Below are 26,295 nucleotides of genomic sequence, written 5' to 3' on the forward strand. Positions count from 1 at the left end.
AGGCATGGGTGTATTTCACTTCAATTACAAATTTTATAATTTTCTTTTAAATACTCCATTGGAATGGCAGTGCTGGATAATTAGTTTAAAGTGTAGACCCATCTCATTGCATGGACAATTTTGCCACACAGAGATATGTTGAGAACTTTTAAGCCATTGGCCCAACTCAGTTGACTCACAAGGCAGAATTTAGGAGTGCATCTTCAAATCATGATATGAACCCATTAGAGGCAAATGACAGTATCAGGCATGGATCTGTTTTGCAAAAGCTTCAGGCAACATCATTCCAGGACACCAATGCCCTTATATTAGAAAGGAAACGGATAACAGGAGCCCCCTTGCTGCTTTGTTCCCCTGTAGTTTTCATGGTTATTAGCAACCAAACACCATGTTTAGGAAACTTGGCATTCCTGCCAGGCTGCATGTCAAGGAGAATCAGAATTTTCATATCATCATCGCAGCATGGATTTTCCTTCTCCCAAACTACTGTAATTTTTAACCTCACAAGTTTAAGATTGTACCTTAACATTTGTGGGAAACAGATGGCTCCTGCAAGCTGCCAACCTGTTGTTTAAAAAGCCTCTTCCAAGAATTGTTTTCTACCCAGAGTCGCTTAGCATAATTAACCTTTCATGTGATTTAATAAACAGGAACAAACATTTGCCATATCATATTAATAAAGAGAGCCACTTAAGGACGCACAGAGTTGTTCTTTAAATCCAGAGAATGCGTTAATTCCTTTATATTTCTTTTCACAGCATAAAAAAAATAATGTTCAAGACACAAGTCACCAATTAATGTTGCAAATGCTTCCAGCACTAATGGACGTACAAAGGAAAAAATACAAACACACAACATTCTTTTGCTGAAAAAATAAATTGGGTCTGTCTCAAGGCAACAGTAGATATTATTGTGGCTTAATTAACAGGGTTTTGGACTTCTGTACAGCAAGCTTATTCACACCATAACTTGACACTGTATAAAAGCAGAGACCAAAGCAACACTGCATTATCTTGATGTGAAGAACATTTATTATATAAGGCAGCAGGAGAGCATATCATTGAGTCTGATGCAGTGAAGTGCAAAAGTGTGGCAAATAGCTTCTCACAGGAAAGTAACACAGAGCATCAGGTGGGAAAATATGTGTTGTGCAAGCATGGCTACCATTAATAGAAAGGAAGAAAGGTTGTGTAGACCATTGTTCCTTGACCTTGGGTCTCCCAGATGCTGTTAGACGATAATGGCTGCTTACCCAGTCTTTGGGTAGGTGGCAGTTGCGGCCCCTCATGGCAGGCCCTTGGCTCTACAGAACAAAATGCCTCTCCACTGTGTGATCAGCTGCTGGATAATTCCCCCAACTGGCCGCAAAGGAGGGCACAATAGCCAGCCAGCCCATAGTTCTGAATCAGCCAATCAGGTAGCCAGAGGGCCTGGCTGTGCCTGAGTTCGGGACTGTTGGACTACAACACCCATGACTAGTTTAGCCAATGGTCAGGAATGATGGGACGTATAGTCAAACAACATCTGGACACCCAAGGTTGAAGAACCCTGAGTTAGACTACAAGTATACAGTTAATACAGCAAGTGCAACTAGTGTAATAGAAGTGTCGTGTAACATCCATTATTAGTGAAATACAGCCTAGGCTTTCTAGAGCCCTTTTTAATGTTAACTTTTGTATTTGATATTCTCATGGTTGATGTATTTATTACATTGGACACCTCTAAGAATATTCTCATTTTTATGTTACTACCAATGTGCATTTTGCTGAGGGCCTATATGCCTATTTAATTATAATTCTCTTAAAATAGGGTGTTTAAAAAATAAAAATAGATTGAGGGGTAAAAAAATTTGCATGGTGACAGTGCTGGGGCCATCAAGGGAATATGTTCCATTTTACATCCTTCCCACCACCACCATTTTTATGTCTCATATATTTCTAAGTGAAAATAATAGAGCCTTGTAGTACTTTGACCTTTTAAATATTCGGAAACTTTACTGACTGGTCATTTCTGTGGGGGGTTGGGGGGAACTGTACATATATCAGAGTGAGGGGCACTGTTGATAGATGTTAAGTGCAATGTATTATTATTATTTTATGATTTCACTAATGAAAGGAAAGAACCACGAGAAGATTTCCTTTCAGAGGGTGGCAGAAAAGAAAATTATGAAAGTGAATGAAATGTAGCAAGGGAGATTAAAATGTAATAGTCTAAACCTGTTCGGTAGAGTTTTCGCTCTGGGCTATAACACCAAGATCATTCTGCCAAATTGAAACCGTGAAGGATATGGATGTTTGGTTTACATGACTGTCAGTCAAAAATGAATTCCCCTCCTACAACACATTCAGAACTCTCCCTTTAATAATGCATGCTCCTCATGCATGCCATCCATTAGTGTGATTATGAATATGGGATATTAATGATTCTTTTATAATGCTGATGGGATTAGCAGCCTGAGGTACACAGGCTTTGTGGTACTCTTGCCACCGGGAGCAAATGATGAGCTTCCAAAATTACAACTACATCCCTGGAGCCGTGATGCATTTTGCAAGATGCACAGGACAGGGCGCACCTGAATTCTTAATATCTTAAATGACTTCTTAAAAAAGAAGATTAGGCCAGATATGGCTGTCCAGATGTTGCTGGACTGAAATGTCTATCATCCCTGACCACTGGGCATATTTGCTGGGGCTTGACAGGTGTTGTTTTCTCAACCCTATATCTACAGGTTCCCCAATTCCTGGTATTAGGTGAATTCATGGAAGGTGAATCTGTCAAAAGCTGTTAGACAGGAAGCAAAAGTGGAACGTCATTTCCACCATACTGTACAGGACCAGTGGTCAGGGGTGATGAGAATTGGAGCCTCTAAACATCTGGAGGGCTGAGTTTGCCTATGCTGTCAGTATGCAGAGCTAGATGAACTATTGGTCTGACCTAACAGCCCCGTACATTCTCATGCAAATAACCTAAATGGAGAATATTTAACCCAGGGTTCACATTGCAATTTAGTTGTCAACAGGTGTCATTTCATATGTCTGTGTTCATTTTTAAAGATTGATAAATACATCAACATAATCCTACCAGATAAATTATCTGATATACCTTGGGGACTCAGAAATCTGGAAGCAGATTCAGCTTTACAGGACCCACTTAACTGATAAACAGTTTAGTAAGAATTCTCATTCATTGGAGATGATAAATATGTTAAAATACTATATTCTTTCCTATCAGACCCTGTAGAAGTACTGCAAATTAAATAGTCATTCATGTGTAAAGAAGAATCATATTGCATCGCCAAAGATAATATAGCATCCAATTTACATGATCTGATTCACGCTGGCCAGCATAAATTCAAAATAAGCATTACACTCAACTCCTCCTGAGCTGATTGTGGTCCTGTAAATTTTCAACATGCAGTAAAGAACAAATAGGGATTTGCAACCCATGTTGCTAATGAACGTGAGCACAAATCTGAACTCTGATTATTGCTTCAGTGCCACAGATCTGAAAAAATACATATGTATATATGCATATGTATGCATATGTATGCATATTGAATGTGATCCTATCCATACTGTATTTAGCATTTTTTAGGTTTAGAGGTGCATTTCAGCATCCAGTGCTCAAATCAATGGTTGTTTCTTGTTTTCTTTACCATATAACTTTCAAGTTAACTTTACAGAGATGTGCGGTATACAAGAGTGTTACCCACATTTTCTTCCCTGGTTCTTGTACATAGTGGTACCTCTTACATCTCCCCTATGGTGAAATTCATGAGTTCTAACCCACATCATATGCATACCTCTGATTTACATTTTAGAGTAGCCATTTTCAGGCTAAGCCTCATGAACCTAGAACATGTGAAGAAACTGAATCTGAATATGTTTTGTTTCAAAGACCACCTTGGCAGTTCCTCCCCTCCAAATTATGTTATAGAAAGTGGAGTCGTCTTCCTAGCATGAGTAGACACAAGTAATTTGATGCAGTTATTTAATAGTTGCAGGATTGGACTTTTTTTCAGCTTCAAAACTGCAATTCAACAAGATGAAAAGTCCCACAAAGTAATAATAGAGATGATATGTTAATTTTACTGTATCTTCTGGTGATTTGCAGCTTTAAGGGGGGGGGGCAATTTCAACTCTTATATAAATTTCTATCTGAGGGGCTTTACATTGCATATTGTATTACCAGAATAGGCAGTTAACAGCACATCTGCTGGTAAGTATAAAATTGACACCACATCTGTCTACTGGTAAGTGTATAACATGTTGAATAGAATTGTATAACATACTGAATAGAATTAAATTGTCTTCACAGTCCATAGCTATGAAATTGAATTTAAATGTATGGTGCATTGGCCAAATATATGTGGTGAATTCATTACTGATTTTCAAATTTCCATTATTTTATCATTGTAGTTTGCTAAAGTCACTATCACCTATCTCACTAATAACTGAATCTGAGATCAAGTAGCTTTGCCTGTTTCATATGTTATATGGCCCTTTCAGCCATATAATTGGTATCACAGAACCCATTAAAAGGACTGCCATAAATCGTTCATTCAGTTTGAATGTTGCTCTAATTTTTGCAGGTAGGCCAGAGGGACTGAACCCTACTACAGACATGGCTGCCCTTGAAGGCAAATCCAGGGCCCTCTGTTCACTACAGCCCGCATAAGATAAATTGTAGCTCCTCCTTTAAATAGGAAAAACCCCAGAGAGATTAATTTGGGGACGCCATGGGGGTCGGAGCTGAACTTGCAAACTCCCCCTTGTGACCCCAGTGCCAAAGGCAGGTTCCCCCCACCAATGCAATACAATGTGTGATAGATTAAAGGTTATTTACTTTGTCCCACTGAACTGATTGGAAGCCCACTAAGAGCAAAACTTGTTTTCATAACCTCATAATCTCATAGCCTAATTCCTTTTATCTCATGACCTGCCCTGAGTTTCATTTCTTATCGATGATAAAGGGCAGAACAATCCACTACCTCAGTATATGCAGATATGCAGGGAAAGGGTGCTAGTTCTGGGTACCATTGAGTACCCCAGGAAAAAAGCACTGCAGTTATGTATATAATAGTCAGCTATAAAGCATTATTCCAGGGACGTGGGTGGCGCTGTGGGTTAAACCACAGAGCCTAGGACTTGCCGATCAGAAGGTCAGCGGTTCGAATCCCTGCAACGGGGTGAGCTCCCGTTGCTCGGTCCCTGCTCCTGCCAACCTAGCAGTTTGAAAGCACGTCAAAGTGCAAGTAGATAAAGAGGTACCGCTCTGGCGTTTCCGTGCGCTCCTCTGGTTCGCCAGAAGTGGCTTAGTCATGCTGGCCACATGACCCGGAAGCTGCCAGCTCCCTCGGCCAATAACGCGAGATGAGTGCCGCAACCCCAGAGTCGGCCACGACTGGACCTAATGGTCAGGGGTCCCTTTACCTTTCTAAAGCATTATTGGGTGCTGTTTCAATTTTGATCCTCAGCCTATTTCAAAGTTGATTTGCACTTAAATTTCAGGTGTCTTAAATTTTAGCAGTTTTAGCCAATAATATGGAAGCTGACACTATGATCAAATTGCACTCAGGTCCTGCCTATAGGCTTCCCATAGGCATCTGATCGGTCACTGTGAGAACAGGATGCTGGACTTTGGTCTTTGGTCTGATCCAGCACGGCTCTTATGTTCTTATGGTATTTTGAAGCCCTAAAATCTCACTAAATATGCCTATTTATTAAAAGGAAAGAATGCCATACGACCAATTGAAATTGAAATTAAACTGAGATCCTTGCCTCTGATACCTGTGTGTTTGGGATGCGGCAGGCAGTCTTGTGTTTATTTTTTTAAATTACCAAATTGCAAAGTCTGGGATTTCACCTTCAGCAAGACACAGACTGAGCTTTGAGCTCCTGTCTGAGACCTTTGTGTTGCCCTTGAGTTTTATTCCTTGGAATCTAATGGTGCACTAGCAAATCCTCATAATTGGTTTAGGATTAAAATGCAGAGCCCCACCACTCTTATGATTAACCAGAAGCCAAACTGCTTGTGTACAATGCTGACTTCCAACGAGAAAGAAAAATAAATTATGTAAAGGGACATCTTGCCTTCCTGCAATAATCTATGGTTAGAACCAGAGAAGGCAGACAGGAAGGTAATGTTTTTAGAGAGAAAATAAGCCATTTCTGGAGCAACAAGGTGCAGGATAATATAAACCCATTTGTGGTGCTTGGGACCTTGTGATGTTGATCTGTTATGCTTTATTTGGTATGGAAATTTGTTCTGCAATGTTCCATTCTAGATATCCCTTTTACTTTAGTTGGCATTTCTATTTCAAATAAGTATATAAAAAGACAGCCTATGCACATATTAGGTTTGTAAAAAATGGGGGGGGGGGTATACATACTATGAGACTCTTGAATAGCTATGGTCCCAGAACACATTCACAGTGTTTGTGGCTGTAGACTGTTTCACAGGTTATGATAAAAGCAAGGGATTGGAGGTGTGGTCAGAAGACATGGCTGCGCAAGATCTTATTCCCCCTTCTATGCATGTTTCATGGAAATATAAACCACCAAGCTAACAGTTATCCAAAATAGCAGGTAAACCTCGAGGCTAATACTTAACTAAAATATTAATTTCAGTATTTCCCATTCTTAACTTATGAACTTTTTTTTCTTTTATATTTGAATAGCATTATTTTTTCTGGCCTGTGGCTTCATGCTCTTCTGTTTCACTGAAGCATGAATATCAGCATAACTTTCATTTTTTTTATGAGATATGGCCACCAGCAAGACTAACACTAAGACTAATTTCTGGCCCACTGCTATCTGGATCTACACAGATGTAAACGGATGTTCTTAAAAACAAAGAAACACAAAACAACCCTTTCCAATACTGCTCATTGCAAAGATGTTTGCTGTCTTCAGCAACTTGTAAATCTTTGAATATGCAGAATCTGGCGAGAAATGAGTACTGATGTACTGAGAATCTTTACGTTTCTCCTTTGAGATGTTTTCCAAAGCAGTTTTACAATGAGTGTCTTGCATGACTTCATGGCTAGAATTTGTTGTAGCCTTGTTTCTCCTCATCTCCTGGTAATAATCTTGTGCAATTTTCTTGCCAACTTTACATAAGAGCTAAACCGTTTTTTGTATTTTCGAGAGAAGTGTCAGTTAATGAAGGAAGGGAACAAATATATCTTCCTTTCAGCCTTTGTCTGCATAGCCTTGCAACCCATTTCTTCTGCTTTTTCACAAAAGCACATTTCTGTTCAGCAGTCTTGCTTAGCTCCGGCCCGCTTTTGACGTTATGGAAAGTCACTGGTTGGCCATTACTCCACATCCAGCTGCCCGTTTTACCTTCGTTTAATCCTGAAATTGGAGACCCGGCAATTGTGAAATTCACTGCCTATAAAGCAATGCTACAAGAATTGTATTAAGCCCCATCAATACAATTATTCATAGGACAGACTCTTTGATTTCAGCATTATTTTACCCAACAGCAGATGCAAATGACCTGCTGGTGGCAGATTCATGCTTCCAAAAAATAGGTCAACTTTAGTTAGGAAAAGAAATGAAATCTAGCTCAGAAGCAGAGCTCAAGCCTTACATGTATAAGGTCAAAGGTCATTACCTGGCCCTTCCAGTTAAAACGATCTCAGATAACAGGACTGTCAAAGATTCTCTGCCTGAAATGATGGAACTATTGCCAGTCACAAAAGGAAGGTCTCTGGGCTATATGGAATTGAGCACTGGTCAGATTCAATATAGTAAAGTGTATTTGCATGGCATTCCAAATCACCTCAGTTTGCTGCAATACCGACTGATCAATGGTATACATATGCATCCAGATGGAAGTCCAATTAAAATCAATGGGTAAGTGCATATAGGATTACAGTTGGAATCTTTCGGGAAATCTTGGGCATATACATTTGGGAACAAGTCCTGCTGATACCATGGGATTTAATTCTAAGTAAACATCGATAGGATAAGCCTTAAGAGAAGTTGAACAGCTGCCAAATCTGAAAGGGAGTGAAGTGGCAGGTTTAGCCGGGGAGATTTTCCCCCCCTTTTGATTAGTTGTGAAATCAAAACACCCTGCTTCTGTACAAAGATTCAATAAAGATGTATAAAGTTATTTTGTGACCAAATATGATGGTCTGCTAGATCTGTAGCAAAACCGTCTTTACAGAATGAAACCACAAGTTTCCCATGTCTCAAGTTTTTAGGTTTATTGAATGAAGTACAGCAAAGGCATATGCCACGGTATCCTGAATAGTTTTGTTTTTTTTACTTACCAATCCAAAATGGCTGCTTATTGGCAAATTTCCAAAGCCATGCCATCTCCCTTGAGGAATGAACACTGGCTAAATGGCCCTGGGACCTGTATATGAGACAACAAAGCATAACAATGATACCCAGTCACTACTGGGTTTGTTTGAGGGTAGGTGGGGAAATCTGATAACAATGTTACATGGGCGCTGACAAATGGGAGCTATCATGTCATAGCTTTAAACAAAAGAGAAAACAATAGAAAATATAGGCTCGGGCTGGCACTTCAGTTCATTCAAGGAATGTGTATTGTCTTTTATAGCAGTCATTCAATGTTCTGAAACTGTATAAGATTAAATAGCCTTAGGTACTTTAGAGCAAAATCGCCAGAGTGAGATAGGTGTGGGATACTAACTTTCAGTATGATTATTTATGCAATCAAAAGGTACTGTAATGTGTTTTAAGTGGCTGATTGTAGAGAATAATATTTCCAATCCCATCTTCACTCATGTCACAGGAAAGGAAATACATTCATCTTGTGCCTTGCCTGTTTGACCTTTGGAGAGCAGAACATTTGTTAGTATGGCTTTTTAATAATGAATCTTATTTGCATAACATATCATTCAAATAGGCCTTACTTCTGTAGGAATCATCAGAAGGACAACATATTCTGTAATTCTGAAGGTCACAGATTGTAAAACTTATTCCATAAAAGGTATACTACACATTGTGTAAGTTTTTTGCCCAGTCTTTTAACTTTAATTTGAAAATGCATTTTTCTCACTGGAATTCTAAGGAAGAGAACGTGATACACTTTCATAATTTAGAATTGCTGTTGATTTTCTAGTCATCTCCAGTAGACAGACAGACAGATCTGACCACATTATTCCAGTTCATAAGAAATATATCTGGCATTGCTGAATCATCTTGACTTTATGGGCAATGCTTCATAGTACAAAAAAATTAACTTTCCCAACCCTCTAATGTAGCATGATAATTCCTGATGCACATAGAATTACAAACTATAACATTGTTCAGCTTTAAGCTACTACACTGTACTGTTGCTATTCTAGTGGAGAAAGTGTAAGAGAAATTTAAAAGGGACCCTGAACCTTCCAAACAGGTTCCCCCCCCCCCTGTTTTAAATAGTCATTGGAAAAAGGTATTTTGCATTGTTTATATACCGGTATATCATGACAGCAATCATTACCCCGCTTACCTGGGATTATGCACCACTGAATTTCAACAAGACTTACTTCTGAATAGACCTGCTTAGGGTTGCTTAGGGTTGCACTGTTCCTGTGAATGCATTTCCCAGCAAAAAAAGAAACCCAAACAGCTTGCTCTTGCTGTTTACTTTTCAATTTAATGTAGACCACATGGCTGTAATTTATCCATCAAGCAATTATGATTAGTCCTTCTCTCCTCTTTAGAAGTCCCCAATTTACTTCACTTATTACTCTTTTTCTTAAGGCATTTTTTTCTTAAGAGATGGAATAAAGCAGTGTCCAGTTGTTGTTGTTTTAAACCTCACATCCTCTCCCTTTCCTGCTTGAATCTAATAAAAAAGTTAAAGCTTCACAGATATTTCTCTTTATGGAAAACATTTGAAGGAAACAAAACAAGAAAAATGTTATTCAGTTCTTATGAGGTACTGTAAACAGCACAACATTCTAACTACGGAAATATACAGTTTCAGGCCTTCATTTGCTTCCAGTTCTTTCCGGGCAACAGATTTGCCAACATATTTTGTTTCAGTTTAGTGGAACTATTTTCATAACTATCCTCAAAGGCTTTGAATGCAAGGTCAGACCAGCCTCATGCTGGAGTGGGGAGTTTATTAACAAGTGTGACTAAACCATTCCCTTGTTGTCCACTTCAATTTCCAGTTTGTCAGCAAGCATGAAAACTACAGACCATAAATGCTCATGGGGTTTTTAACCAGTTACACGGAATATTATGATGCCTGTTATAGGGCAAAAAGCTCAACACCTTCAGGAAAGTGGATTAAAACAAAGTCAATTAAATAGTGGGCTGCCTTTGGGGGGGGGGGGAACTCATCACATATGGGAAAACAAAATTACTTTGTGTTATTATTTTCATTGCATTGGAAATGGTTTGCTGGGTATGTTTTTAAACTGCACATCACTCTGCTTTTTAAAGCTGTTCTGTGGCTCCTGTGCAATGTTACTGCATTATTGTGGTCTGGAGTGGCACAAGAAAGTGGAACATAAAAACTCTACCAGAACATTTGCAGTATAAAATTTTACAGGATTTCAGCAAGAAGTTACAGGACACACACTGATTAGAAATGAAGTTGTGTCCTGAATGGGCACAAACAGTTATGAAAGGGGAATCACCTATAACTGCCCCAATACCATCATAAGCACAAATAATCATGCACACACACAAAACGACATCTGGAGGGGCCCTTATAGGGTATAGGGCAGGCATTCCCAAACTAGGCTCTCTAACTGTTTTTGGGACTACAACTCCCATCATCCCTAGCTAACAGGACCAGTGGTCAGGGATGATGGGAACTGTAGTCCCAAAACAACTGGAGGGCCAAGTTTGGGGGTGCCTGGTATAGGGCGACATATAAATTCAATAAATAAAATAAGAATGTGTTAAACCTGAATTTTAATCAAATGGTGTTGCTGTTCCTAGGGAGATATACCAATACGATTTTCAATCAGATTTCTTTGTTTCCCTTCAGCAGCAACACAGAAACACTGCTTAACAGTAGGCCATACTAATTGTCCAACTAGACCACTTTTGCCTATTCTCTCCAGGGTCTCAGGAATACGAATGAAGCCATAATCTTCCTGCTTTGAAAGCATGTATTCCACTATAGACTTATGTGGTGAAAGAAAGCAGTACTTTTGGTGGTCCTGTTGTATTTGATTGATTCCTTTGGAAATCCCAACATTCTGACCCATTCTGTCCCTCTGTTAGATATCAGCAAACATACTCTAAAATAGTATCTACCTCTTCAATAGGGTTTTGAGCCCACATTTTTGTTTTGTACTCACATGGGTCCCATGTTATGATGCCCAAAAATTATTTTGTTCCTCCTAAGTTTTCTTCAAGTATTCATATTTGTTAAAAATACTAACGATGACTTATTACTGACTTTCCCCATGGGTTCACTGCTATAATATTATGATGCAAAAGCTCTACTCCGCCCATACAGTGGTACCTCAGTTTTCGAACTTCTCCGTTGACGAAATGCTTGGTTTTCAAACAAGTCGAACATGCCACATGGCCTCTATATTGAGTTTTCCCTTTTGAGGCTTCCATATTGAGTTTTTGGCTTTCAAACGTTTCAGAACTCGAATGGTCTTCCGGAACGGATTACGTTCGAAAATGGAGGTACCACTGTATATAATTCTCTGAGGCCAAATGTTTTTGTAACCACTCCCACTCAAGACTTCCAAACATGTTCTTTAAATAGAATATTTTTTGTGTGAGGGATGCCAACTATTGCAGCCCTCATTGCAGCCCTGAGTCCAAAAAAGATCTGTCACCATTGGTGCTCCAATCCATTCACAGATGGCCAAACCTCAACAAATGAGTGATCAGTGACAACCCTTTTCTTTTGAAGATTCCCATACCATTTCCTGCAGGCTTTTTCAGCACTGTCCCAGGATGCATTTCTAATGGAGCTCAAAATGTAGCAGTGCTTGTCTCTGAGCGTCCAACTGAAAGGGCACTTCCTGGATTTCGTTCTCTAAGAAGGGGGAAAATAGACCCAAAACAGTATGATTATACATCGCTGATGAACTTTATGCCTGATCTCTTTCCCACAAAAAAATACCCTTGCTCTTTTGAAGAGCATAAATGGGCACATATGGCTTCTCAGATTATGCTTCCCATTTCATGCCTCTTAAGATAGGTATGGAAGCAGTTTACAGATGTGTGAAAAGCACAAGTTGGCTGGCATGTCTACGTGAAAAATAAAGATGCAACATTTAGATGTGCATGTGCATAAGGAGAGACAGCACATTGAAATGTTTTATTTTCATTCATTTATAAACATATTTATAAACCACTTTTCATAAAAGAAAAATAGAATCATACAAAGAATAATAACAATAAAAAAAATATGGGGGGGTAGCTGAGTAGATAGATACGACAGGATAGGCAAACATCTACTGAGTTGTTGGCTGGGTGCATCACTGCAAGTAACCTATCCTTATCATCAGGTCACATTAACTGGAGCTGGTCCCACAACACTGGGCTTAACATTGCATTGGATACCTCAACTGGCACTGCTGCAATAGCAGTGTCTAAGTCACTGTAGAGCCAACTAACCTCATCCTCAAATCATTTAGCCATTTGGTTACCATGTACTCCGGAGGTCAGGAATAACCAGTCTCTGGACTGTAGGGAACAACTTTGCTGGGCAGTTCCTCAAGGATGCAACTGAGGCAGTGAAGTAGGTAAAGGTAAAGGGACCACTGACCATTAGGTCCAGTCATGGCCGACTCTGGGGTTGCGGTGCTCATCTCGCTTTACTGGCCGAGGGAGCCGGCATACAGCTTCCGGGTCATGTGGCCAGCATGACTAAGCCGCTTCTGGCGAACCAGAGCAGTGCACGTAAACGCCGTTTACCTTCCCGCCGGAGCAGTACCTATTTATGTACTTGCACTTTGACATGCTTTCAAACTGCTAGGTTGGCAGGAGCAGGGACTGAGCAACGGGAGCTCACCCCATCACGGGGATTCGAACTGCCGACCTTCTGATCGGCAAGTCCTAGGCTCTGTGGTTTAACCCACAGCGCCACCCACGTCCCTGAAGCAGTGAAGTAGGCTCTCTTTATTTCCCTCACAGCTGTGTGTTAGGCCTGATTATGAGCTTTTCCTGTGAGCCCCTGCATTTTCCCCCTAAAGGGAGAAAAGCAAACAAGGGGGTGATTTTGCAAGGGGGGGGGGACCATTAACAGGGAAAGGATCAAGCACCTCCTGCCCTAACATTGCCATGATCACATTTTTTGGCTATATTTAAATTAAAAACAGTATGGCTGAGTCGCAGCTCTCCCATGTATTGTCTAGTTTGGTCCATAGTTGCAGGATCCTTTGTGGATTTATTTGAAAGCAGACCCATTAAACTCAGTTGTACTTGCTTCCAAGTGAACATGTGTAGGATTGGGCGGCACAGTTGAAATTCTCATTTGGGCTTAAAGATTGCCTAAATCTTATTGAATAAGGAGCCTAACACTGAGCAGAAATGCAGATGTAGTGATGTGATATTTCTTAGCTTTTGGGTTGCAATTGTTCATAAGCATTTGGCGATAAATATATGGGAACTTTTGGCTTTAATTTGATTCAGTGCTGCTCTCTTCCTCATGAGATTTTGATTTAATAGAGCCATTTATAAGTAGGAATGAGTGAACTGGAGGGTTAAGATTCTTTTAAACCTTAAACAAGCTTTTAAAGTTGTGAAATGGTGTGGATAAAAGCTGCACTCAGTTCTGACAGCTTGTTAAATTTTTATAGTCAGGATACCAGGACTAGAAATCCTAATTAATATCCCATCTCTGTTATAATAATCAAGCTACATTTTGATCTGATTGGTAGGGAGCTGAGTATGCAATTGTCCCATAATAGCATTTGAGAGGACAAGTTTTCATTTAGGGAATTGAGGGTGGAAAAGAGGTCTGCCCAGAAGCTGCCTCCCCAGCAAAAGAGGAAAAATATTGCTCAAGGACCTATAGCAGGGGTAGCCATTGTGGTGCCCCTCAGATGTTGATGGGCTACAATTTTCATGAACCCCAGCCAGAATGGATTATGATTAGAGATGATGGGATTTGGAGGCTAATAGGACTTGTTGGCTACCCTGACCCCGAGACACCAGACCTGGATTTGCAGATACCACAGATGTCCACAGAAATGTCAAGTCCAACTGTGTACCACTCATCCCTAACGTGACCTACAAAAAACTCATACAAATGTGCTCTTAGTTGGTCTTTGAAGCAGAACAATGAAGTTGCTAACAAGTCCCAAGCAACTCTAGCAAAATCTAGTAGTTAAGAAGGCTACAATTGAAAGTCAACATGATGCAGTCATGTTCAAATGTGGGGACCTGCAAGGCTAAATTTCTGGCCAGCCTCAAAGCTCAAAGGTAGCCTTGGGCATGTCACAGGATCTTAAATCTACTTTTGCAAGGACCTATTTTAATTCAAGCCTATACACTATCCAACTAAATGGCAATAAGGAATTGTTTCAAGTTTGCAATAATACAAACATCTGAAGCAGAAGGGAAGTTCCTTATTCCTGTTGCATACTCACACAAGTATTTCTATGAGTGTTATTAAAGTTCAGGGCAGGAGGAACAGGACATGAAATCAGTTCTTGAAGCATTAAATCGATACTGCACCGTAGTTAAAAGAAAACCTTGATTGCAGATTAAAAAGTGGGTTCTGATTAATTGATAATCCATCCTTTGTCTCTAGCAGAGGCAATAAAATTAGTTGGGAGACTCCGAGGCACTACCATCAGATTGCCCTGAAAACATTCTGCTGTGGATTTATAGCCTTTATATAATTTCAAATACAGCAAGGAATATAATGATTTATAATATGCACTGCACTCTAGAGAATATCTCTCTCTCCTTCCCTTGTCACCCAGGATTCCATCCCCGCCTGCTGCCGTACAACCTGGGAAGCTAATTCTACCTGCTTTGTACTCGACTGTAATGGGACAGGTTCATTCTTCGTGCCCAAATCTCTCTGAGGAAGGTCACTTTGGTGTTGTAGGTGAAAAGGTAAAACAGGCACAGGCTCTCTAGCAGCTGCCCTGACGGCAGATGGCAAGATGAATTGTCCACCAGCTCCTGTTGGTGTAATTCCTTGGTACTGAAAATGATCAAGAAAAAATAAAGAGCAAGTGCAGCTCCCTCCCAATCCCCCCTCCCCCGCTGCCCCCAAGGACAACTCAGCTGGGAACTCTGGATTCCACTTCACCAACACTAAGAACTGCTGCTGAACAATTATTGTAAAAGTTTCGGCATGGCCTGGAATTCTGGACCTGAGTTCAGTTTTTGACCCAACAAAATATGTTTTGGCCAAGTAGCTTCACTTTTCTGTGGCATTGTGCTACTTATTTTTGCAGGGATATTTCATAAAACTGCACTTCAGTATATCTGCTATGGGAAATGTAAGCACATGCCCCAAAGGCCTGTTGGAGATTATGCATAATAGCCAGAGAATGTAAAAAATTCAGTCCATATGGGCACATTCTCCAAGGCCTGTTGAGATTACAGTGGTACCTCAGGTTACATACGCTTCAGGTTACAGACACCGCTAACCCAGAAATAGTGCTTCAGGTTAAGAACTTTGCTTCAGGATGAGAACAGAAATCGTGCTCCAGCGGTGCAGCAGCAGCAGGAGGCCCCATTAGCTAAAGTGGTGCTTCAGGTTAAGAACAGTTTCAGGTTAAGAACGGACCTCCGGAACGAATTAAGTACTTAACCCGAGGTGCCACTGTACATATATACTGATGAAGAAATGTGCACATGGATAAACTGCATGTACATTCTCCATGAGGCGAATGGTGAATGTGCACAATGGCCAATTATGGTGCATATTGAGCACTCAACTTACATTCCCCCCTTACACATGATTGAGGGTTGCTCTTAATCCTTGTTCAGTTCAATATAGGACCGCCAGAGCTTGCAAGTGTCAAGTGCAAAACTGTTACCTAATCAGTAGGTTTGGAGGGAACGTAATGACTGTGACACATGGGCCCTGGAGACTGGTATTGCTTCAACATTTCAGCTTGTTGCTAGCTTTGAGAAGACCTTGCAGGTGAAAAACATACAAACATTGTACTTTAGGCTGAGCTAGAGGGAGAAGCTCAAACATTTTCAGCACCTCTGAAAAGTGCTGCCCCATTTTGGCAATCTTCCAGGCCATAGGCTGTATTCATAACAAGGCAACTGCAGCCCTGCTCTGGTCATGACATTATCACAAAGTCTGTTCACATGGAGGAAAGCATTCTGGTAAAACTGAATTAGCTTACTGGTCACATAGCTGCTGTGGCTAGATAATTTGATTCATGGTGTCATCATGCTAACTACATACAGTGGTACCTCGGATTACATACGCTTCAGGTTACAGACTCTGCTAACCCAGAAATAGTGCTTCAGGTTAAGAACTTTGCTTCAGGATAAGAACAGAAATCGGGCTCCGGCAGCGAGGCGGCAGCAGGAGGTCCCATTAGCTAAAGTGATGCTTCAGGTTAAGAACAGTTTCAGGTTAAGTACGGACTTCCGGAACAAATTAAGTACTTAACCCGAGGTACCACTGTAATGTCTGGGCTCTGATTGGCTAGGATTGTGTCACATGGAAGAAGGCGTCAGTGACGTAATAGAGCAGGGAAACAAGCAGTGAAAAGCAGTAGAAAAAGGAGAACAAAACGGTGCTTTATGGTACCTCCTCTCCACCCTGCCGCCTCACTTTCCCTGTTCAAAGAGATAAATGGATGATTTACGAACCTGCAGCCCTGCCTATTCTGATCTTTGGTTTAGTGACATCTCAGATAAATGTGAAGCAGCCTCTTGGGCTACAAATATTTTCTTGGGTTGGCATGGCTCTTAATGACATTTTTTAGAATGGCATTAAGAGCATTGGTAAATTTTTAGTCATAAAATGTAATTACTAATCATATATACTGGAGGGAATGGCTCCATTTTGGCAGGTACATGCAATGGACAACACCGAGTACGTCCTTTTCATTCCACTCTTTCATTAGCAGATCCTTCCATGTTCCACCATTACAACTTTTCTAAGTAGTTAATTCGCCCAGAAAGGCAATGATATTCATAATTTTATGGCGGCCTATTTTGCAACATCAGCAGGAAAACGGAGTGTTATTAATAGGATCTCTTTTCGTTCTTTGCCCTCGTGTAGTAGAGAAGGCTATGTAATAACATTTGTTCCTACTGAAGGATCATTATCCTGGCCGTTTTGCTTCTGAAAAAGAAAAATGTAGAGGAAATGTATTTGGCTCCATTGTTCGCTGGTGTAAATTAAAAGAGGCCCACTTAAATCAATGGGGCTATATCACTTTGGATCTAGCAAGAGCCTAAAATCAGGTTTCCAGATTTGTACATTTACTAAAGTAGACTATGGCTTAAATCCTATTCTCAGTTACCTAGAAGTAAGTCCCACTGAACTGAATGGAGCTTCCATTTGAGTCAGCAGGTATAGGACTGGACTGTAAATATCTCCTGCCCTTCAGCTATTAAAATTCAAGAATACAGACACCTATAACTATCCTACAGCTTACTTGCTTCCAGCTTACATAAGTCATTGCTACACTTTGTATATATTTAGATATTAGCTGTACATACCATTGGAGGATTGTGTTGAACTGCTTGATGCTTAGAATCAGCAAGAACTTGGAAATCCACCTTTACATGATCAGGCAGGTGTCCTGTCTGTGGAATATATCCTCTGGCCAAAGAACCATGATGATTATGGGGAAGATTCCTATTGTTCAGATGTTCTTCACGAAGGACATCTGCTCTTTCGCTTGCTTTATGGGAACGGCCAGCAGACAGCAGACTTCCTGAATTGCTACTAGTCCTTTCCAACATCTTTTGAGTGCCTCCATCTTGGAATGTTGTGGAAGAATCACAGTCACCTAATAATTAATTATGAACAAGGAGGAAAGCAGAGTTTAGAAGCACAAGTGAGCAAAATTAATGACTGAAGGGTTTTGTGTTTTGTGTTACAGGAGAGCTGAACTGTGAAGAAAATGAAAGGCCATGAAGCCTCTGCAAGTGATTTATTTTCTTTGGATAATAAATTTTAAGAGTGGAAAACTTAGGAGTTGAGACCCCACAACAGCACCCCTTGAGAGGCTGCTACATGGTGGTCTTTGAATCTTTGCAATTCAAGGTCAAAATCTAAAATAAACCACAAATGAGATTAATTTTGCAATCTCAGCTTAATCTTCAGAGAACTCATTTCTGAGAGGGCCCAAAGCCAGATGCTGCAGACAAAAGCCCAAAACAACAGTGCTGCTTTTTGTGCCAGGACAGTGTCTTGCTTTCAAATTCACCACTGCAACGTCAGCTCGGGTTACAATTGTCACTTTAGGAACCTTCAAGGACAGACCGAGAAGGTTGCCGAAGATTAGGATTGGAGGGGTCATGCAAAAAATCTACACTGTCAAGAGTTTCTTTTCTTTTCTTTTCTTTTCTCTTTTTTAAATCAAGCAACGTGAAAGAAATGCATAAATATAAAATCTGGAAGACAACTGAAGAAAGTGGTTCCGGTGTGCATGCAAGAAAGGAATAGGGAAAGGGATCTGTTGGCCACAAGGTGTCACTCTTGACTCAAAATTGGGTCCATCCATGCCTTTGTTTCTGGCAGCTGGAAATTTGGTTTAGCATCAGAATTACCAGGCGCTCTGGGTCTCCTAGAGTAAAACAGTGGGTAGTTCATCTCAGCATGAGAATTTATATATCCAAACATGAAATATACTGCCCGCTTCTTGTTAGCCTGCGTGGCAAACTCTTAAGGCATTACAATTCAACTAAAGATAATGGTGACCAGCAGCTGAAAGTATAAAAAGGAAGACAGACATTTTAAAGAAAGGTAGCGCTGTCCCAGAACATGTTTTGACCTCAGGCGTCTTGAGAGTCGGAGGCCTGGTGCTGTGTTGCTCTTTCTTCTTGATTCAATTATAAGTGATCTGTATTAACAGAAACACCTGGATCAGCAGCCTTCAAGAAATTTCAGCTGAAAACAAACATATGGGGCCAGAAGGAGGAGGAGAGAGAAGAGGAAGGGAAGTGACTTTAAGGAGGAAACTCAGGTGGTTTGAAGCCAAAGGAGAATAATTGTTACCCAGGCTGTAATTGAAGGTGCAGAGTGCCTCTAGCAGGAAGACTTTTTTATTTTTTTTAAAGAAATTGGAAAATGTCAAGGATTGTTTAAGTAAAAGTTGATTCAGCAGAAGAGCAGCTGCATGAAGAAGGGGAAAACTCTAAATGAAGTTTAAGGTTTCAAAATTCTATCACAGCTGTATAAAAGAAGTGAGTTGAGACAGGAACGTGCAAACTTTGGATGGAAAGCTTTTTTAAAAATTCAGTTACAAACTTTCTTTTCTCTCTCCCCTATTTGTTTATTTTATCTGTTTCTTTGGTTTATATGCCACTTCTGAGGCAATATGCCTACCAAAGCAAAACAGGTTAAAAAAAACACACACCACACAAATTAAAATTCACAGCAGTGAAATGGTTTCAAACCAAACAAGTACAAAATGCAAGATACAAGTAGGAACATTCAGTCCAATGCCTGAGTGAAGAAGAAAAACTGGCAGTGAAAACTCATGCAAAAGCTAGTACAGCTGTTTGTTGCAGCACCCCTGGCTACAAGTTCAGCAGGTGAATGGTGCATCTGAGGCTGGGGGTGCTTCCCAGGCCCCTGTGGGACAGTGTGAGGAGGCACTTATTTGGGGGCAGAGGGGGGCATCTCAGAGACCAGGGGCAACAGCAATGGCTGCCCAGAGGACTCCCAAGGAGAGGGGAGAGGAGAGGAGGCTGAGGGAACATTCCACAAGGGAGGCTGTTCGAAAAGGGCTGAGGGCCTGCCAGCTCTGCAGGCAAGGGGTGACATAACTGGGCTCCTGAGCCCCACAGGGGTGCTGCAGAAAGAATGGAGTTGGTCAAGGGAGCTGTGGACCCAAGCAGGTTGAGAGTCTCTGCCTTAGAAGGAAATGTGGCCCTCAGGGTGAATGTTTCCCACCTCAATTTATAATAATCTCACTGGCTATCCTGAAAGATGCTGATCAGAGGTCTGAAATGAAAAGAAACCCTCAGCACACTAAAGTGGCGCTTGGAAATTTGATGGACCAGAAAGGCAAGGACTTGGTTGGTTCTTCCTGAAGATGTATTCAACAACCTGTCTTACCATCCTTTGGATTGAGAATTTCAACAGTCAGTTCCCTCTTGCGTCCCAGTATTGCATTTTTAGGCTTGTTCAGTGTTATTTTAAACACTTCATTGTTCTCTTCAAGGCCATCATCCTGAAGGAGGATATTCCAGATCTTGAAGGAAACACCTGTCAAAAGCATAAGATCTAAATCTACAAGTCCTATGTTACATTTGAAAGTAGCTTTTGTATTGTTTTACCATAGGCACATAAGAACTGTCAGAGTCTGCAGCAACACTTCCGAGCCAACTATAGGTTGTGGCTGTAGACACTTGCTCTGTACATGAACTGTTTCCAGCACCAAAAATTGCAGGGTTACCACTGTAAATCCTCAACAGAAGAATGCATCAAGTCTAGGAAGTTTCTACCAAAGAGCTATCTCTCTGGTGTCTTCTTTTGCAGGTCTTCAAACAAGGAGTAGCATATGCTGGCTCATTAACAGTACAAGGCCTAGTTCTTCCTCCTTTCACATCCACAAGGCACCTGCTTCCTGCCACATCAACCCCAGCTTTACACAATTAGAAGCCAAAAGTCACAGCTTACTTTCTCATGAAGCAATTGTGGACTATTATCTCAATGAATATTAACGGTTTCAGCAACCTTCAAAATCTACAGTGCTAACAGTGATTTGTTTATTTTTCTTACATTTACTAAGGTTAAGCAGACATTTTCCCAATCAGATCATTTTCATATAATCCTGTATTTTGGGTAAAAGTGTTGAGCATGGACTTATGAATGAAGAAGCCACAAAGGAGAATCTAACTCAATTCTTATTGGCAGTAACTTGGCAGAAGAGAGCAAGAAGACTTCTGAACATCAAGGGTGCCCAGATTTTTACATTCCACCCCTGCCAGCCCATCCTTGTTCCTTTATCCTGTCCCACAAACACATTTCTACACCTGGAGCTCCAGGATTTTCAGAGCAGGAGCTGACCACGTTATGGGAAACAGCATGCAAACCCAGCAGATGATTTTGTGATATATCCTTAAACCCAAGTTCTAATATGCTAGTGCCACAAAGGAGCCTTATAGCCTAATTTTCAAAGCACAATGCTGGCACCAGTCCCACTGAATAGAATCAGGCAAGTACAGCGGGAGCAATTTTAGGATTTCAGGATCCAGATGAAGTTTTATTCCTACCCTGGGCTCCCGTTCAACAAAGTACTTAACCACATGCTTAAGACCTATCAGGATTTTGTAGCACCAAGCACTGCAGAATAGATATTCCTTTCCTTACAGTAAATAGAGAAGAGTAACCTGAATCCTCTAACAATGATGAAATTATATTTGAAAGCAAACTCATTAAGAAAGGTTTTCGGCATTGTTATGGGCAGAGACAAACATCTGAAAGAAAGAGAACTCTAAGGAGGAAGTCTCTCTCCTGCACACCCATATCTGGCAAGAAAAAGGGGTGTATTGCTAAACCAGGGGTAGCCCTTCAAATGTTGCTAGACTACAAATCCCATCGGCATGGCCAATGGTCAAGAATGATGGGGTCTGTAGTTCAATAAATTATGAAAGGCATGATGTTAGCTACTACTGTACTATGTTCTCACTTTCAGAGTACAACAGTAGTGACCGGTGTGGAGGTGCAGATCTGCAAAACCAGGCTCCCTATACCAGTGACACTGGCTTATGTGGGTGTGAGACTGAATGCATACACAAGCAGGAGCACCGGATTGGCTCCCTTTGCGCATTCACACAGCCCTGCCTCGGCTGCTCCCCTGCTCTCCTCATCAGCATACAGGCACAGTGATACTTGTGTCAGAGATGCATGTCCACAGTCTTATAAATAAGTGGAATCAGGGGGTGCCAACTTGAATAAAATATGTGGGGCAAGTAAGGTCCCCCACATAATCATTCACATGCACACCATTTGAATGGCAATGTCCATCAACTTTGGGGGGGTCCAGCCCCCTCAAGTATTTTATTGGAGGGCCAAAGGGACCTCAGCCCCTAGGAGTTGGCTCCTAGGACTGGAATAGATAAATATATTTCACTGCAGCCATCTTATTTCCATCTCATGGCTCTGACCCACAGAGATTAATAAGGCACATGGAAATATCCAGGCTTCTCCCCATAGCTCCCCCATAGCACTTCCACGTGCCAGCCCCCCTTAAAAAAAATTCTGAGGTAATAAAAGGAAAGACAAACCTGGATGTTCACACAAGTTCTTGTGCTTGAGTATTTGTGGATCATGGCCAAAGAATTTTAGATTGAGGTGTTAATGACACTAGAGGAAAAATCTTCCTCATTCAAATGCCAATTTAATTAATAGTGCTAAAGCCTGCTCTAGGCCAAAAGTATCACTGATGAAATAGACAGAAACACACACCTGTCTTCTGAGCAGCCTGTGCCAGGAAGGTGAAAAGTTAAAAATCAGCTAATGGTGGAGGCAGTGAGGCCCACCTAACAATCTATAAAATGGTGGTGTCAAGAAATTACACAGTTGTCAAGTGCTAACTTGGTAACAGTAACACTAGTAAGTGTCTAATTACACCCTTTCCTGTGAAGTAACATAGCAATTAGCCAACAGATTCCATGGAAAAACAATGGTTTTTCTGTAAATAAGCAATAAAGTTAAGCTAGTGTGGTAACTATTATACGAAGCCAATAAAATTGGATTCTGGCACATGGGATGATTTGCGTATCAGCTGTAGAACACTTAGAAGCGTGGCTTCCAGCAGCACTATGAAAATGTCAACCTACAGACTCATTTTTCATCTTCATATTTAGTTACCATGTTCTATATCATGTTGAAGATAATTTCCCAAAGTTTCATTATCTGGCAGCAGGTTTTCAAAAGGGCATTTTACACATGAGTAAAACAGCCAGAAGCGTGACACGAAAGGTGGCTCAGAATTTCCCATTTTTCCTAAAGTTAAGACCTCTCTAAGAAAATAGAGAAGAGGTTAATAACTCTTTATTGTAGTGATAGTTTTGCTTTCTCATTTGGTGAAATGACAAGAAATTTTATGTTAGGAATAAAATCGAGTGAGCTTAGGACAAAAAAACTTACACTGGTAGAGCATGCTACATTAGTCACAAAACTCCTCCCCTCAACAAAATGAAATGAAAAGTCTTTATGTTTTAACAATATTCTCTTCTTTGAGGTTCTTAGAATTAAGAAAATGTGGCGAGATATTAACTAAAATGTGTTTTACATGCAACATTTATTGTGATCAATGTAACAGCACAACAATGCAACTAATTTAGAATATGTTGGCATGTGCAACATTTAAGCTAGTTTTAAAATGGAACAGAAGAGACTCCCACTTCCTTTTTCAGTGCTGAGTTTGGGCACACATGAGAGCTCCCTACAGAGAGCTTGTTGGCTCACCCAATTGTTTTCCTGAGTCCAGTGCTAAGAAGGATTGCCTGTTCTCCTGATAGAAGCTTACAAATGTCTCATTGGTCACTACAGAATTACCCTAAATCTTTCGGCTGCTTTCATGCCTTTATTCACAATAAATCAAGTGGACCACAACTGAAAGTGAAATTTCCAGTGCTAATTCAACTATCCAACTATCAATGCCTTTCAAGAGCCTTAGCAAGCCATCAGCCTCATCACCTAATTCTGTATGATCTGGAGTTGATCATATCAACTAAGGTTGCAGTCCTATACCCACTTACCTAGCAGTAAACCCCACTGAACTCAACAAGAATTAATTCTCGGTAGACATGCATTGGATTGCACTGTGAGCAAATCACAAAAGGCAGCAGAAATGACCCACATCAGAAGAACAAAAAGAATAGCATTGGTGACTTTCTTCTAACCTGGGGTTTCAAACAAATGGAAGTTAGAAGGCTAAATGAATATAACATTCCATTGCTCATAGAAGGGAACCAAGATGGTTCTACTCATGCCCACCAGACCACCTTTCATTTCACACATCTTTTGTTCAGATACACCAGTAGTTGTGAGACTTTGGGGAGGATGGGTTGCTGAAGAATATGAGCAAACTTTGATTTCAGCGGCCAATCCTTAATTGAACATGGTTGACAGCCAACTAGACATCATAATTTTTCTTGCTGTTACCTGGCAGGGTTCGTCTCCACTGGCACAATATTTCTCCACCTGTTTTGGAATGGTTCCCTAACACACTTCAGGATTTTATAACACAGCCACAAAGCTTAGTAGGTTCCCAAGACCACCTGGCTTTTCTTCCCAGACCCTCTGAAGGGAATGCAGAAAAGAAGAGGTAATGGGAAAGATCTGTTGTACAAACTACCTACCACTCACAATGTTGGATGCAATTCTCAATGTAAAAAGCCATAATAGACAAGTTTAAAATTATTGCCTTACCAGGATCAAACTGCACTAATCTCGCTGTACTGTGTTTGAAGTCCAAGCCAACTCTTGCTGATACTTCTTGGACCTTAAAAATAACAACACACAATTAAGCAGCCTTCTTACCGAACAGATGAAATGTTCTTAATAGAACATTTTTTTAAAAAGTTTTAGGGACTCTTTTCTTACCTGTATTCCAACAAATGAGGGCTCTGCACTCTCTCCTGTTCGTTGAAGCTTAATAGGAAGAGACCCAATGTTTTCACAGACTCGATAGCATGTTTCTGCCAGTTCTATACGGGACCATTTTATTTCAAGACTGATGGTGAAACAGTATTAAAAGGAAAACATTATATTGGAGCCACAATGATCTCTGTTGCTGTAATTAAAGGCACGGTAAAGAATAATGAATCCCATTTACTACTTGTAGAAATGTGTGTAGGAACTGACGTTAGCACTGAATGTTGGAAGAATAAAAAAGCTTTGCCGCCTCATAAAGCTATCTTCCCAGAGACATGGAATTACTGAAGCCAGCATGCATGTAGTTGTGCCCCTAACACTTACCTGCATTATACTGCTTCCTTAAACATTTTGGGGGAGCATGGCCCTCAAAATGTCTTACTTCAAAATTAGTCTAGACTCCAGAGCTTGAACTTATAGATTCAACATAAAATAGATTTGAATCTCTCTGTCACCCATAGAGTAAGCAATTAGAAAAACAAACATTCATACTCTTACTACTCATTTACTGCATTAAACATGTGTATAAATGGATAGTCAAAAGTGTGTTATGGGATAACTTATTGACTTAAAGTGATTTGAAGAATATACCTGCAGCTCTAAATTGCTAGAACATAGTGCATTCTCAAAGGAAAAGCCATGGGCATTTTCTCTATAGCAATCATATTTCTTAAAATGTATTCTAGTTTGTGCTGAGGATTGCTAAGGATTGTCAATAGTTCCCATCTTTCCTACAAGCAGCTCAGTGTGGTGTACTCTGTTCTTTCCCAGCCCCACAAGCTATGAAAAGATGGACACTTCTTTCCAAACTCAAGACCTTCCTGCAAAGATATGAAGCATATACAACCTCAAAAAAAAAAAAAAATCCTTGTGAAAATTCAGCAGCATTTCAGTTTGCATTTCTTTTAATATATACATCTTTGTATATAATGCCATCTAGTATACATATTTTTTCAAAGCAAATTTGCCCTTATATAATGAATTTTGCATGCTATTATAACAAATATATGCATTTTAACTTATATTGCAAAATTCAGAGAAGTACAAACTTCAAAGACCATATTCCCTCATATGAATTTGCCCAGGCTCTGAGATCTTCCAGGGAGGCCCTTCTTTTGGTTCTGCAGCCCTCACAACATGGGAAAGGGTCTTATTGGTGGCTTCTCCCAGAATTTGGAACTCCCCGCCTAGACTGGCTCCCTCCTGGTTGTCCTCCTTTCAGCAGAAGACTTTCTTGTTCCAACAGGAACTGGCTGGTTTTACAAAAACGGCTGGTGCTGCGGTGTTTTCCTTGCAACAATCAGTGTGTGATCTTTTATATGCATATATATATTATAATTTTAATAATCTTTACTTTTTAATGGTTGCTTTTTAAACAATTGCTAATTTTAAAATGAGATTTATATCCTACTCATTGGCTCCTCAAAGCTGTTTATAAATTTTGCTTCATCTTACACCCTTCCCCCTGATTCCTTAGCCTTTGCTGTGGAGCATGCAGCAGCTCATTCCACCCTGTTAAAATACAACATACCATATTTTTCCATGTAAAAGATGCCCCATGTA

The 26,295-nt window shown here is 40.4% G+C and overlaps 1 protein-coding gene across 3 annotated transcripts in view; it reads right to left on the reverse strand.

The window, feature by feature from the left end:
- Nucleotides 1–5,646: 5,646 nt before the first annotated feature.
- LOC309344586 (FRAS1-related extracellular matrix protein 1-like) overlaps nucleotides 5,647–26,295 on the reverse strand; it is a 115,997-nt gene continuing 95,348 nt past the window's right edge. For 2 of the 3 annotated variants that reach the window (XM_081867092.1, XM_081867091.1), the window contains exons 28-35: nucleotides 24,682–24,811; nucleotides 24,508–24,580; nucleotides 20,182–20,331; nucleotides 17,613–17,905; nucleotides 14,935–15,114; nucleotides 11,873–11,988; nucleotides 8,285–8,370; nucleotides 5,647–7,358 (exon numbers count right to left, since the gene is read on the reverse strand). In XM_081867092.1, the coding sequence (XP_081723218.1) occupies nucleotides 7,114–7,358; nucleotides 8,285–8,370; nucleotides 11,873–11,988; nucleotides 14,935–15,114; nucleotides 17,613–17,905; nucleotides 20,182–20,331; nucleotides 24,508–24,580; nucleotides 24,682–24,811 (1,273 nt within the window). In that variant the 3' untranslated portion in view covers nucleotides 5,647–7,113. Of the gene's footprint in view, nucleotides 7,359–8,284; nucleotides 8,371–11,872; nucleotides 11,989–14,934; nucleotides 15,115–15,757; nucleotides 16,059–17,612; nucleotides 17,906–20,181; nucleotides 20,332–24,507; nucleotides 24,581–24,681; nucleotides 24,812–26,295 lie in introns of those variants that run through there. The other variant, XM_081867093.1, reaches the window with a different exon arrangement.

Source organism: Podarcis erhardii (assembly GCF_964252035.2).
Source record: "Podarcis erhardii genome assembly, chromosome: 6".
In the NCBI taxonomy this organism is placed as follows: Eukaryota; Metazoa; Chordata; class Lepidosauria; order Squamata; family Lacertidae; genus Podarcis; species Podarcis erhardii.